We start from the raw sequence: 16,279 nt of genomic DNA, 5'->3' as shown, positions 1-16,279 counted from the left end.
AAAATCAATGGATCTGTCATGATTTCACTAATAGTTGATCAGCAGGCTCAGAACCTCAATAGAATTGTAGGCTACTCTCAAAATTCCGAAAGACATGTAGTCCATGAGCCAGGGGGGTTGATCGGTATCATCGGGGGAAAAAATGCTATCATTGTTATTTGGCAAGGTATACACCCCTAGTATTAGAAAAATCACTATAGCAGTGCAGGGGTGGTAGCGAAATCACTTTTTTCAGCTCATGAAGTTACTAACCCCCTAAGATAAATTCCGTTTTTGAAATCTGGTGTATATCTGGTTTAGGCTCATGCTAGGGATATTGTCAATATTCTATAATATGGTGCTTGGTATCGCTGGAAAGGGGACCTTTTAGGCTTTCATTTAAGCCCAGTACTGAATCTGTCTGACAAACACAGAGGTCACATGACTTCTTTAAACCAGAAATAACACACATTTTTTCACAATTTCCGCCTAAACTAAAAATCCGCCTAAAATCGCTGTGCCATGAAAGAACACCACGGACACAAAAGTCAACAACTTCAATACTCAAGGCACTCTGATGACTCAGAAAATGTATAATATACCCATACTATTTATTTGTGAGAGCCTTAAATTAGACTTGTGCAGCCAGCACAAGTCTTCAAAATAGAATAGAGCCAATAGAATGGACAAATAGAATACCCTAGTCCAGGGCCAAATGTTGTAATAAAAACACTTGTAATTGGTGTAACAAAATGTTTCTATCATGTATTTTGATATTCACCCACTTTCAGTTAGAATGTCAGAATGTAGCTCATGCACTGAATGTTGATGGATTTTGACAAGGTTTTGTCAGTTTTGTGAAAAGATTGTTGGTTCAGTTGACTGGTTATAAAAACACTATAACTATACCATCTTCAATCAACATCCATTGAGTTCCAGGGGTATTCAATGTAAGTACAAAATACTTTTTCTCTTGTGCTTGTGAATTGGTGGGGAATAGTAGCAGTAGCTAATGTAAGCTTGGTGTTTTTCACACTAAGTATACTTCTTTTAAACTTAAAATAAGAAAGTATACTTTCAGTCTACATTTTATGTACTTCTCAGAAATATACTTAAAATTACACTTCAGTGTACTTGATGTATACTGAGAGAAAAGTCTAGGGCCCGTATTCATAAAGATTCTAAGAATCCTCTCAGAAAACTCTTAATTTTGCTTAAAGGAGAACTCCAGTCAATTTTAACATTGAGCTCATTTTTTTTTGTCAATTTGGAGTGCTGTCAATACAGAGAACAACGACAAAAATCAGTGTTGCCTACACCATGTTATCCTCTTTTTAAAATTTGCACCCTGTTGACTTCAATGGGGCAATATTTAAACCTGCTTTTAGCCTCTTAACATCCTTGATGTGTCATTACAAGTGCACAGCCATGTGAGCGCTGGCTGAATTATTATCATTTTTATCCATATCTTTCACATCTACTGCAGTCAGATTGACCCGCGTTCACTCTGAAGGAATCACTCACATTGGCTGTGCACTTGTAATGACACATCAAGGATGTTAAGAGGCTAAAAGCAGGTTTAAAACTTGCCCCATTGAAGTCAACAGGGTGCAAATTTTAAAAAGTGGATAAAATGGTGTAGGCAACACCGATTTTTGTCGTTGTTCTCTGTATTAACAGCACTCCAAATTTACAAAAAAATAAGCTCAATGTTAAATTTGACCGGAGTTTTCCTTTAAAAACTTTTACGTAGGAGTCTTAGCTTAAGAGTGATTCGGGGCCAATCTGAGAACAACTCTGAGCAAGGAAAAGACAAAAACTTTCATCTTAGTGAGGAGGCGGGGCTGACCCCGTTGCTATGTATGACACAATCTTTTGAAGACTGTGATTGGTTGGTAGTCCAAGAAGGAAAAAAATTGTGATTTGTCTATTCTAAGCCTTCACTTTGAAATTACATGCGACTGTGTACATTACACACTGCTGCATTGTTGCATTTTCCCAGTTGCCAAATATCGTAATGTAGTGATTACTTTCATTTCTGGCGCTATTGCATTTCTGCGGTGTCGGAGATGTTAGCGCGTCTCTAAGATCAGTCATGATCCATGCACGATCTAATCTTTAGCGTCTTATTAACTCACTGTCATCCATTGTCTGCAACAGATTTCTTCTCCTTCTTCTTTCTGCCATGTTCTCCTCTGCTGAAGAAAGTCTTCAGCCTCTTAAAAGTCCTCGTCCGTGCTCCTAACAATTTTGACCTTAAGACCTCTTTTAAGGGTTAAGATGCTTTCTGAATTACTTTTTTCTTTACTGGGATTTTTTTCTTTAATTTTAAGAGTAAATGGCCACATTTCTAAGAATTTTCTTAGAATTTTGTCACTAGGAGCGACTCTTTGCATTAAGATTCTTTATGAATACGGGCCCGGGTATATTTGGCCTGTACTTGAACTCAATCTTTTGATCCAGATATACTTAAAAGCAGGGTTCACCAATCTCGGTCCTGGAGGGCCGCTGTCCTCAGAACAGCGGCCCTCCAGGACCGAGATTGGTGAACCCTGCTTAAAAGAATAATTAAGAATTCAAAGTACTGTATACTTGTCTTGTAGTTGTGTTAACTCTTTTGTAAGCTAGTCCACTGGTCGTGTAAATCAATTTACTCTAATTCTACTTTTTTGTTTAAAATGTTACCTTTCTTTATGAAACTTACTGACATTCAAGTGTTAAGATTAAAAAAGGATGCATGAAGCTAATAACATGTTTTTAAATTTAAAGTACAGTTAAAGGTATTTTTCAAGTGCAAAAATAATAATGTTACATGTTAAGTGCAAAGTATAATGTTATGTTTACTTAAAGAAAACTTACAAGTACACTTGCAGTATAAACTACGAAACTAGTAGTTTACTGAGAGTACACATCAGTGTACTTTCATAAACTAAAAAATGTACTACTTGTATTAAAACAGTAAACTAGTATACTTATAAGTTCACTTGTAGTACAGATGCATTACAAATGAGAAACCTAGTTGTGTACTTAGTTTACTACTCTTACAAATACTAAAAATACGAAAAGTGAGCCAATTTAGTCCCAAGCAGTATTGAAATAGTACACAATTTTACTACAAGTACACATTGATATTAGTATACTTACTACATAAAGTATACTTAAAAGTATACTTGAAAATGACTTAAGTATACTTCATAAAATGAACATGAAGACATGCACTTTTATGATGAAGAGATGCACTTTTATGATGAAGAGATGCACTTTTAGAATGGACAGATGCACTTTTAGAATGGATAGATGGACTTTTATGATGGAGAGATGCACTTTTATAATGGATAGATGGACTTTTATGATGGAGAGATGCACTTTTATAATGGATAGATGGACTTTTATGATGGAGAGATGGACTTTTAGAATGGATAGATGGACTTTTATGATGGAGAGATGGACTTTTATAATGGAGAGATGGACTTTTATGATGGAGAGATGCACTTTTATAATGGATAGACGGACTTTTATGATGGAGAGATAGACTTTTATGATGGAGAGATGGACTTTTATAATGGACAGATGCACTTTTATAATGGATAAATGCACATTTATGATGGATAGATGCAATTTTATAAAGGAGAGATGGACTTTTATGATGGAGAGATGGACTTTTATGATGGAGAGATGCACTTTTATGATGGATAGATGGACTTTTATAATGGATAGATGCACTTTTAGAATGGATAGATGCACTTTTAGAATGGATAGACAATAACAGATTTTTACAGCGATTGATTCCATCAATCTTTTCACAAAACTGACAAAACCTTGTCAAAATCCATCAACATTCAGTGCATGAGCTACATTCTGACATTCTAACTGAAAGTGGGTGAATATCAAAATACATGATAGAAACATTTTGTTACACCAATTACAAGTGTTTTTATTACAACATTTGGCCCTGGACTAGGGTATTCTATTTGTCCATTCTATTGGCTCTATTCTATTTTGAAGACTTGTGCTGGCTGCACAAGTCTAATTTAAGGCTCTCACAAATAAATAGTATGGGTATATTATACATTTTCTGAGTCATCAGAGTGCCTTGAGTATTGAAGTTGTTGACTTTTGTGTCCGTGGTGTTCTTTCATGGCACAGCGATTTTAGGCGGGTTTTTAGTTTAGGCGGAAATTGTGAAAAAATGTGTGTTATTTCTGGTTTAAAGAAGTCATGTGACCTCTGTGTTTGTCAGACAGATTCAGTACTGGGCTTAAATGAAAGCCTAAAAGGTCCCCTTTCCAGCGATACCAAGCACCATATTATAGAATATTGACAATATCCCTAGCATGAGCCTAAACCAGATATACACCAGATTTCAAAAACGGAATTTATCTTAGGGGGTTAGTAACTTCATGAGCTGAAAAAAGTGATTTCGCTACCACCCCTGCACTGCTATAGTGATTTTTCTAATACTAGGGGTGTATACCTTGCCAAATAACAATGATAGCATTTTTTCCCCCGATGATACCGATCAACCCCCCTGGCTCATGGACTACATGTCTTTCGGAATTTTGAGAGTAGCCTACAATTCTATTGAGGTTCTGAGCCTGCTGATCAACTATTAGTGAAATCATGACAGATCCATTGATTTTGGTTGGATTTTTATGATTTTTTCTGTGGAGTGAGTATACTGTTTGGTGAAAAGAATGACATATTGACTGATGTCATAACTTGGGGGAATAGTTGATTGCCAATGAAGTAAAGATGAAAATATTGGAAAAAAGTGAGAAAACGCCTAATTTTTTGCATTAAATTGATGCAAAATCATGTAGAAATGTGTTTTAAGAGTTATTTTTTCAGTGGATGTTGTCAGCAAATGTGTTCTTTGTATCTGGAATGCATTTATTGACAGCCTACCAAACCCACTGAGGATTTGAGGGAAAAAATCATTTTTCACATTTTTCTGATAAAAAATAAAGGGTGCATACACTAAAATGGCCACAATTTTTTTTCGCGATATTTCCGGCAGAGCAGACCCTCCAATTATTGGTTCTTAGGGTCAAAGTTAACAGAAAAAAACACAAATAAAAAGTATAACAGACCATGTCAGGTTCAACCCATTTTTGAGACTTTGGCTCCCCGACTATAAGGAAAAATATTCTTTGTGCAAAACTCCATATTAACAAACATAGGATTTTATTTACCAGTTGTGCCCTCTGAGTGCAAGATTTCATTTCCTTGGGTGTTGGTAAGGACGTAAGATTCATCATTGCCCAGAGCCAACTTCACTTTCTCCAGAAAGCTGGGCACATTTGCCTCAGATTCTGTAAAACGCACCACCACTACTCGACTAGAGACCAAGCGTCCATCTTGTATTTCAGAGATGTGTATGGATCTATAAAAGAAACACATTTCTGTATTGTACAAAAAGTGCAACTTAAATCCAGAAGAATTAATGGTTTGAGTAGGAATATGGAATAATAAGCTTAAAATGTATATATTTTTATGACTTCACATATTGACATTATAAAGGAGTAGGATTTTAAGGGGTTACCTTTGAAATGATCTTGGAGTACTAGCTCTAGGTGGCTGTGTGAAGTTTGCCACTGGTGAACTTGAAGGCCTTTGAGAAAATGAGAAACTACGCTGACTCAAAGCTGTTACTTGCCCTTGAAGTTCACCGCCATGAACCTCATAATGCCCTCTCTCAGTTAGGTCCAAGCTGCAAAAATCTCCATTTTCCATAGGAAAAAAAGCGACATTTGAAGAGTCTGTTAAATACAGACTGTCTGTACCAACCTGAAACACACCAAAAAAGTGATAACTGAAATACACCTTTTACGTCTAGTGATTCTTTCCTAGACTGTTTTTCTAAATTATTTATGTTGAATAACTACAATTCTAATTAACTTTTGATTTTCAATAATATGCAAAAATGCCCACTGAAGTACAGACAATGTATCTATAAAACTATCTTTAATCAAATAAAATAACAAAAATAAATACAGAGCCCCACATGTCATGCACAAAAAAAGTAGCTCAGCACTTTTCTTAACAACCACTTTTGATGATGCACATGGGAATTTGGCCTTTGAGTTAATATTTAATGTTTTTAAATTTTTCTTCATGATTCATGGTCTTTAATGATTTTCACTTTTGTTCAAGGTAATAAAGCAACATTTTTTTGATAAAGGAAGAATATCTAAAAATATGGTATTTGGGGTAAAAGGCACCCCTGCTATCAGGGCGAAAGGCACAATAATGAACATGATAATAAACAGCCATCCGTCTTTTCCATTTGTTGACATGACATGGTTAGATTAAAATACATTGATTTGGAATTTGTTTTTTTAATTTTGAATTCACCATATTTATAATGAAACCATCATATTTAAAAATAGGATATTAATCATATATAATAAAATATATTTATTTGTTACTACTGTGAATCTATAGCCTATTAAATTATTATGGGATCTTCTTCAATGCTTTCAGAATCTTTACTTTTAAAATGATCATATTTTAATGACAGTTTTTTTTTTTTGAACAAAAATGAATTATTTTATTTATCAAACTAAACCGAAAATAGTACAAACTTTGCTGAAGTGATTGTTTTGATCAAGTAGTAACTTAGACATTATTAAAAACATTATTCTAGCTGAAGTATTTGTGTCAGTACTGTGTGTCTTTTGCCCCATGTTGGTTTTGCCCCGTGTGTCTTACTATTTCACCCCTATTTCCTTTAATAGTAGCTTTTTACTTTTATCTGGGCTTTCAACAAAAGGAAATTCTACAGGTGCTAATCTACCAACATGCATTATGGTGTTGCCTATAGACGGCACACAGACTACGCCGGAGTAGGTAGCCTACCACAATCCTGGTCCAAACTCTATGTGGCACGTTGACTCAAAGTCTAGGGCAGACGTCAGCAACCTAAGGCACGCGTGCCAACACTGGCACGCGGAGGGTTAATCGCTGGCACGCAAGCAAATGCGAGAGAAGTGTATGTATTTCATTCAGATAAAGTAGTCTACCTGCACACAGATCTACATTTTGATGTAATAATTCCTCATAGTAAAAACAGCTTATTTTATTAAGTTAGAGATGCACCGATTGATCCGCTGGTGGCCGAAATCAGCCGATTTTCACGTGATCGGCCATAACCGGCGACCGGCCGGTCAGTCTGACATATGCCGATTTTATGCCGGACATATGCCGATTTTATGCCGGACAAATGCACTCGGTCTCGGGCAACACCATCATCACATGTGCACACGGAACGCACATGTAGGAAACTTCGTGAATTACGGCCGTTTCACGCATATTTTTTTCGGCGTGCATGTTAATCAGTGAGTGCATTCACACCGGGAGCAGCGCGTGAGCGCCCAACAGGAGCGTCGCGTAGCAGCAGTGAAGCGAGGGTTTCGCCGCCGAGTCTATTTTGTCTGCGCTGCTCACGCTCAGTTAAAGTGAAAGCACACATTTGATTGACAAAATAAATATGATTTCAAACAAAAGTGCCTAAAATGCACAGAATGTGCATGTCTAGTGTGTTTTAACAAGAACTGGATTAGGTTATGTCAGAAAAGAAAATGAAGACTCAAAAATATTTATATAAAATCTACTCATTTAAACTTGTTTTTATTATTCAGTTTGGGTAAAAGGATATGATATTTTATATATATATATATATATATATATATATATATATATTTCTGTGTGTTGTAAAGTGGTTAGAAAAAAAGAAATCGGAATCGGCTAAAATCGGTATCGGCAGGTCAAACTCAATGAAAATCGGAATCGGCCTAGAAAATTGTAATCAGTGCATCTAGGAGTTATAAATACTATTAAATTGTCTATCTAAATCTAAAACAAATTTCAAGAGAAATATTTAAATTTCTGTACTATTTCTGTGTAAGCCATTATGAAAATGTAAAATGTTTGTGTATTTATATGAGTGTGTGTGTTTATGTATATGTATGTATGTATGTATGTGTATGTGTATATATGTATATATATATATATATATATATATATATATATATATATATATATATATATATATATATAGGCTATGTGTGTGTTGTGGCACAGTGATGAACTCGGAAACTTAAAAATGGCACTCTATGACAAAAAGGTTGCCGACCCCTGGTCTAGGGGCTACGTGTTTTCGTGCTCGTCTATAGGCAAAGCCATCTGGTCCAAGAACACTTTAACAGTAACCGTAGGCTACTGTCTCTCTCTTCACCGTAGTCTCGAAATGTTTCGACTTTAAACTCTAGCTTTTCGCAACGTAAAAAAAAATTATGAGAATAAAGTCGAAACATTTCGACTTTAATCTCGAAATATTTCGACTTTATTCTCGTAATTTTAGAATTTATTTTATTTATTTTTTACGGATTTTTCTTTTTTTTTTCTTTTTTTTGCGTTGCGGTTCAGGGCTTCCGTACAGAGCCAATTGGATAAATTATGCAACAATAATTGTGTGGGTGTGTTGGTATGGATGTCGAAGTGTGGTTGTTAAAAATGTGTGTGCGCTTGTAATACTTGAGAGAGAAAAACTCAACTGCTAATAACCAGTGGAGTTTTGCTAGCATAATGGGGGAAATGTGTTAGGCCCAAACAAAATCTTACGGAAAGCTAATTTTTTGAGATATCAACCTCCAATTTGGAACACAACTTGTTTAGATGTATGGGTTTGATTTTCTAGCCGTTTTAGAGTTCGACATGTTTCATAAAATATATTTTATATAAAATAATGTTCATAAATCAATTTAATAAACTTAAACCTAGGCCTATATAACTTTTTGGGGGGTTTTACTTTTTAATTTTATTTTAATTTTTTTACTTCAGCAACAATCTTCCAATGGTCTTCTTTAAAATGAGACCAAACTTAAGTTTGTGCTCCCAAGCTTCAAATTTTTATGAGTTTTTTGACATTGACATTTTTGACCACTATGGACCTATGTGTAATCGATGCAAAAGGGTTAACTGTTGACAGCATTGACGACTTAATGCCACTTCAATTAAACTAACTTAATTATCTAATTAGACACACCTGGAAAATCCTTCCAATCCGTTCGGCGCGCATATCTTCCAGCCTCAAAGAAACTCTTTTGTTGTCTTTAAACAAAACGTATGCCATTGTCACAGATTATAGTGTTAGAAAAAGAGTTTACACTTAGAAGATGTTATTAATGTTGCTGTCGACGATAAGTGAAACACTGGCCACCAGTCGAAATTGGGGGTGGGTGGGGGATGGGTTCTTTAAAGGAACATGACTCCCTCGTATCAGTTGCAACTAATAGGGGTAAATTGTTAAATGTTAACACTCTTTGCCAAAATATTGAACAAGTAAAACCAGTTCACCTGTACAGCTGTAAATAATAATAATAATAACATTCACTTAGTAAGTGTGCAACATACACATTTACTCTTCTTCAGTTATTAATTGTGGTGTCATTTGCAGTTATAACCTCCATCAGTGCATTGACGTGTGTAATTTGACAGCGTCTGATACATTAATCTACTGTGGGTTCAGTCGATGCGTTTCAACTGTCCCTCTGATAAAAGGTCGCAAGCAATTCAATAATGAATGGAGGTGGTGAAATGAAATTATTACCTCAAAAAAAAAAATCTTTATTTGATATCTTCAGATTAGAGAACCACGTCCTTTAAAATGTCTACAATCGAAGAGCATGTTACTGTTTCAAATGTCCCTCTGTTCCGAATATACATTGTCTACCCAAAAGGAATATCACTCTCTATATATAAAATGTGAATGTATAAACCATCTTCACACTTTTTAGGTCCCCAAAAAAAGGCAATTTCCAAAAAAAAGGTAATTTAAGAAGTCAACAAAATGCTTAACATATCGAATTAATCACTGGAGGTGCAACAATGCACTTAAGCAGATGGGCCAAATAGGTAATAGTTACAATTAGGAACTTAGACTTCTTACAATGTCAATTAGCTTTCTAATGGCATGTTTGAAATGGTCAGGCTGGAAATTAACAGCACTTTCAAATAACAAACAAATGTTTGGATAGTGCAGGGAAAATTCCCTCTGAGCTGCTTCCTGGTCTTCGAGATGTAAAAAAGGATTCCTTCCAAAGGATGACTCCCGTGTCAATGAAGAACCAACTTCTTGGTCATAACAGTTTGCTGCATCCACTGCATCAGGCAAAACATCAGGAGAGACTTTCTTCGGGCATCCACCATGGGCCAGATGATCAGGAACTCCATTCCCTACAAGGAAATTGAGATTTTAGGGCTTCAGGTGGAGCCTACATTTCCTGTTATGAAGTAGCACAGCAGACAAAAATCCTGTCAACAACTAATCAAGGTCAAGAGGCTTGGTTTAACGAAAAACCACCTGCTTCAGATTTACCTGGAATACTGTGTACATTCCAGGAATGCACAACTCGTTCAAGTCCAATTTGAGCCACTTGACACGTCAGAGAAGACACACAGTATTGTGTGAGGTTATCCTGCATATCAATCTCCTCCTGGTCAACTAACTGGATGAGAGCTCCTTTCAGCGGATAGTTTACTCTGTTGTTGACTTCTGGCCATATTCTTTCAATAATGTGATTCTGTTTTATAAATGAAAAGAAAAACAAGACAGCTAAATTTGTTGATACAAACTATGAAAGTTTTATAGCAAAGACAGACAGTCATTAAGAGAGACAGACATCAAAAGTTTCTAGGGGGTTCAGTATGGTATGGAGCATGGCGAGTCAGTTTCTACGGAGATGTAAGCTGGTAAGTTAGTGCATACGTTTGCAGAATTGTATAGTTTCAAAGACTTAAAAGATAAAAATAAAAATATTCATACACCTCTTGGGGAGTCCAATACTGTTCCTGGCAGGTCGCTTCCCTCTTAATGTCCCACTAAGCAAACCTCCCTGGAAACTTATATTTGTGAAGGAGAACCAATTATTCATGTTTCTCATAATTTATGCATTATAATGATTTCCTGATTTCAAATTGTCAAAATGTATGCGTGTTAAGAGAACTTAGCCACTGATCATATAGCATTCTATATAAATAACTTGAATAAAGTTTAGTTAATTTTGCTTAACCTACAGGGTCAGTAAAGTACTCTAATCTTCCTATCAGCTTCCAGTGATTCTGAAGTATCACTATACAGTATTTGATGGTACCATGATGGTAGTTAAACAAAGGGTTACGGGATTAGTTTCGAGTTGACAAAACCAAACAATCCAACCTTTGTTGGTGCCATTACGCTGTTCATCAACTTTCTCTGTCAACACAGGCTTTGATCCTGAGTTTAGGAGTGACATCAGCGCAAGTTACTATGGCGATGAACACTGCTAAAAGCCAAACCACTTTCATGATGCCTAAAACCCGGGGTTGGCACAAACTAAAGTGAAACATATCTGGCTAGCCACCTAAACCGGCTTCATGGTATAGGCCCCTGTATTGGACACAACAATACTAAGTGCAGTTAACAAAACAAAACATCTTAATAGATCATGTTAAAAGGACACTATAGTTTCTCTTGCCCTACAATGTTTATGAATATGTTACGACTCACATTTGTTGACGGTGTTTGGCAGTATGGCTGCTTCTCTCTGTTGTGTCTAAGGTGTGCAAGTTTCTCTTGAATAAAAAGTGTTAAATAAAACTCCTTCCCATGATCCACCCTGATCTGGTCCCACATTCCATATTCGATCACTGCACTTCTGCAAGAAACAAGAAGTACAGCTTATAGCTAAAAGCACTGAAGGTAAAAAATGCTGTTTAGCCAGTCAAGTTATTGTCTCTTAGCTCTACAGTATAATGTCTTGCTTAACACAAATGTATTAATAGCAGTGCTCTGAAATGAGGCAAAGTCCTCAGTATTTAAGAAAAAGGTAAATTCATGTTCCAGTTACACGCAATGTTGACATTTTCCAGGTTACATAAACATTACAAACTATTAAGAACACCACCAATACAATTTTATTTTTACATTAAAATGTATGCAGTTACTGTTATATTAATCAAAACCATGTATAAATCTCAAAGCTTTTCATTTATTCCAAAGATGCAGTAACAAAATTCAGATTTCATGTATAGTCCTATTTTATTTGTGAATTGATGCTCGAAAATTAAAGGTGGAATTTATCGAATGGATTATTTTCTTATACATTTTTTTTTCTTTGCCTCCTCTGAGAAAACACACACATGGTGAATAGGTAATGCTTGTTGAAACAACCAATTAATTATTGGACTATTTCTCCTCAAGTTCAAGCCAAGTTCACTCTTGCACCCAAAAACATGTAGCCTAATTGTTAATACTCTTGGCGGTTAGTGTTATGATTAGGATTATTCACACATTTCTCATAAATGTATGGAATTAATTTGGAACTACACAACTAAAGTAAAAATTTGAAGTTACCTGTAAACATTTTGATATATTGTCAGGTTGTTTTTCACTGGCATAGTGGAATGTGCGACAATTTTTCTGGAGTATCCATCCACAGCTGCTACGTGGGTCACTCCAAACATTACCATCTTCTCATTTTGGTCGATATGTAATTTGTGACCCATGTATTCTGCAGTGTATGGTATCGGATTAAAGTTCCGAGATCCCTGTATAAAAAAAGGGGAGTAGTAAATGTTTAGATTATTTTGATTTTTTTAACCTAATAGCAAAACACTGGGAAAAACAACACTACCTACTAAATAGATTTTTTACTAATTATTAATTCATTTCTATTACAGAAATCTACATGAAATCGCATCGTTGCTGTAGCCTGGAGACCTCCAAGTGTGCAGAGTTTATAACTCCAGTGGGTGGAGACTTTCAAGTTAGTGGGGTTAGGAATGTACTTTCTATTTAAGGAGCAGTAGTCCCACACATTTAAAGCTGACCCTCTATAACTAGCTGGCTCGGCCAGGGGAGCGCTTCCCATACAATGATGCAACTCGCTTCTTAACTACCACACTGTAAAAAATGATCGTGATTTTAACGGTAAAAGACTGTAAAAATGCTACAGTGAAAAACTGTTAATTGGTTAACAGAAAGTTTCCGTACTATATACGGTAAATAACTGTGATAGATCTAATGGTACATTTAATGTAATTTTACTGTAAAATACCATTAAATTTACAGTTTTTGAAAGTGAAAAAGAACAACTCATTGTATAATTTACAGTGAAAAACCGTAAATTGTCATTCCCACAATTCCCTGTGTGACACTTCACATTTGATGTATTTTTGTTGAAATAACTATGTTTCTTCATAGTTTTCTTAGCTTTTTTCTAATCAGTTATGTTCATTAGGGTTTTATGTTACATTTAATGTTGTTAAATTAATGTTTAGTGCAATTTTTAATTTCATGTGTGTTACCGTGATGGTGTTTAATGTTTGTGTGAATGATACTATGCAGCTTCTATATACTAGTATTAATTTTCTTGTGGAAGAGCTGCTTGTGATGAGCTTTGAACAATCATGTGACTCTCATCACTGTTGTGATTGGTGGTTATCAGTGTATTGCAATGGTACAAAACAGGTAGGACGGTAAATTTACATTAAATCAGATAATAAAATACAGTTTATTACTGTAAATTTTACATTTACCCCTTCAATAGGACAGTAAATTCACATTATATCAGATAATAATATACGGTTTATTACTGTAAATTTTAAGTTAAGTCTGTAAAGCCAATAACGTTGCTACCGTATTTTTGACGGTAAAGTTCTGGCAACCACAGCTGCCGTTTTTTTACCGTAAAAATTACGGTTTAATTTTTTACAGTGCATAGTACAATTCATCATTGAAGAAATCAACTACTAGATAGTCACGATTATTTCCAGAAATCGTATTGTCGCAAATTTGTTTGAGATCAAATTAGTCCCCAGATGCCATGTTTGTAATTTATAGCAATAATTCTCATTTTCTCAGTTATTTTGATTCATTTCCAGATTCAACAGCTTACGTATTAGAACACGTGCTTCAAATTTTTTTGACAAACTAACCCCCGGTTTCATAGACAAGCAAGGCTTAAGCTAGTTCAAGACTAAAATGCATGTTTGAGCTGAAATTGCATTGATATATCTTCAAATATGTCAGTGCCATTTTTGTCTCAAGAGGCACACCAGTAATGTTTTTTTGGGGCAGGTTTATAAAAACTACTTAAATGTCCTAATTGAACTACGGCCTAATCCTGGCTTAAACGAAGCCATGTCTGTGAATCCAGTCCTTAAAAGAAATAACATTTGTATATTTTTGATAAAATAAAAGATATAGATTGTACTGAATGTCAGCTTACTTATTTGGCTCCAGATAAGGATTTGAGTCCATGTCATGCAAACAAGAAACTCTGCTTCTAGCCACAGGTTGGGAGCCGTCGTTCCAACCACAAAACTTTGTAATGCTGTTTGCGAATGTCCGTTGGTTTCGGCAAACACAGCCTCTTTAAACTTTGCTGATAAAGATGAAACTTGACACCATAGTTGGCTAACGGTGCTTTCCAGGTTTATACCCATCTCACAAAGCCTGATTTTACTCAACTTAGCTGACCACAACAACCCAGCCATTTTTGAATGCATGCAAGCATGTAATAGCAGTTTCTACCATTTTATGGCACTTATGCCAATCTTTCAGGAATGATTTTAATTGTATTAATTAAATGATTGTCCTAATCAAACCCTAATTCTAAACATATCTGTTGGTAATCCTCTTGAAATATTTAACCTAATTTGTTTCAGTATATGAGCAACTATATTCTGGTTTTAAATTAAATTTCCTTGAAAAGAGACTATTTTCTGTATCTGTGCGAGACTTAAATTCATTAGCCGAAATGCAACATGCGTACCACATGCGTACACTGATGTGTGATACACTTAAAGTGCAGTAAACTGTAAAACTAGTGTGTTTCAGAATGTCAATAAATCAAACAAATGCCCGTTTACAACAGCCAGAAGCACAATTAACTGTTTTTGCAGCTAAATAATAACTGGAGACTGCTGACTCCAGTGAAAGATAATAAAAAGTGAATAATTTCCATGGGTCTCATCTTTGCATCAAGTTTGAATCAGGTCTCTTCTGAATTGGCTAGTGGCGTGGTCACAAAACTAGGGTCCTAGAAATGTGCACCTGAAACTACAGCCTGGTAATGCAGTAATATAGTATTGAAGTGAACAACTTTTTAACCTTTATAACACTAACATGGTTTAATTAAAGACAAACACTTCCAAAAATTTAACAACATAATCCATAATTTATTTACCAATACCTGATATCGAGCCATGTGATAGGGAGGATTGATTGTTCGCAGCATACATCCCACGCGGCCTTCGGATGCTTTGATACCTTTTGAAGCCAGGTATCCCTTCATCATTTTTCTGCCATATGTTGGCCCAGTCTGTTGAGGGGAAAAACATACATACAACACTTCCAGTTCCAGAACTATTCCTATCACAACCCGGGGGGAGTTTTGTTTAGGGCCAAATTCCGAGCTCGGAGCCCTCCTCCCGGACAGCACGTCAAATACACATACACCTTTACATTTAATTATATGTAAATGTGAACTGACCTACCTCGGTAACTGCTTTTGCAACTTCCACCTCGAGCTGGGAATCTTGCAGACGCTCTCTCCGTATGCCATGTTCAGCACAAAATCGACGTATGCTCTCCTTTGAGGCACCCTTTGTCAGGATCATCTTATTGGAGGCCAAACTCCAGAAAAGTCCATGCGGTGGAAAGGGCTGCGTTTAGACAGTGGCAGCACAGTAGGAGTCTGAGGTATTGCAGTGTAATATAATACATTTCTTGCAAATTACCCTTTTTTCTAAAAAAAAACCCTATTTATAAGTAAAGAGGGATAAGTGAAAATTATTTATGTGTTAACCTTTTTTTAATAGTCGCAGAGATGCTGAAAAATCTGTCCTTGAGAACCTTAAATCGCAAATCGAGGAGCTGTTGGAGGCCTCTCATGGTTTGGAACATGTATCCAGACAGATTCAGGAGATTGTTTCCATTACACAGGGAGCAGCACAAAGGGCAAACCTAGCAACAATTTTAAAGGAGACATTCATGTGTTTAATCTGCAGAGGTACACACACACAAAACTGCATCTTGAAATGTCCTTACCAAAACACAGTAAACTAGAAGGAACAAATATGGTGCTAAAACAGTAGCATGGATATCGCTCGGCTGAAATCATGTTCAGTCTATTCACTGATATCAGTTGCAAGTGTGTGGCCCCTATAGGCTGGGTTTTTGCAGTAACTGCCAAAGGTCGTATCATTTTTAGCCATGATATCAACTATAATTGAAGTGATTTGACTTACTGTTTTC

General features: G+C 35.8%; 1 protein-coding gene across 1 annotated transcript; it reads right to left on the bottom strand.

Annotated features, from left to right (window-relative positions):
• Positions 1–5,163: 5,163 nt before the first annotated feature.
• On the bottom strand, positions 5,164–15,642 carry LOC308695632 (uncharacterized protein; the record flags this gene model as incomplete). The annotated part of the gene is made up of 8 exons (XM_081373817.1): positions 5,164–5,362; positions 5,636–5,766; positions 9,929–10,215; positions 10,358–10,562; positions 11,528–11,675; positions 12,374–12,567; positions 15,216–15,344; positions 15,520–15,642. The coding sequence occupies 8 exons, from the start codon at positions 15,640–15,642 to the stop codon at positions 5,164–5,166; spliced, it is 1,416 nt and encodes a 471-aa protein (XP_081229943.1).
• Between the last annotated feature and the right edge of the window lie 637 nt (positions 15,643–16,279).

The sequence above is a fragment of the Scardinius erythrophthalmus genome (genome assembly GCF_964197995.2).
Source record: "Scardinius erythrophthalmus genome assembly, chromosome: 9".
Taxonomy (NCBI): domain Eukaryota; kingdom Metazoa; phylum Chordata; class Actinopteri; order Cypriniformes; family Leuciscidae; genus Scardinius; species Scardinius erythrophthalmus.
Note: the sequence above shows the minus strand (reverse complement) of the source record. Positions and strands in the feature narration are given on the sequence as shown.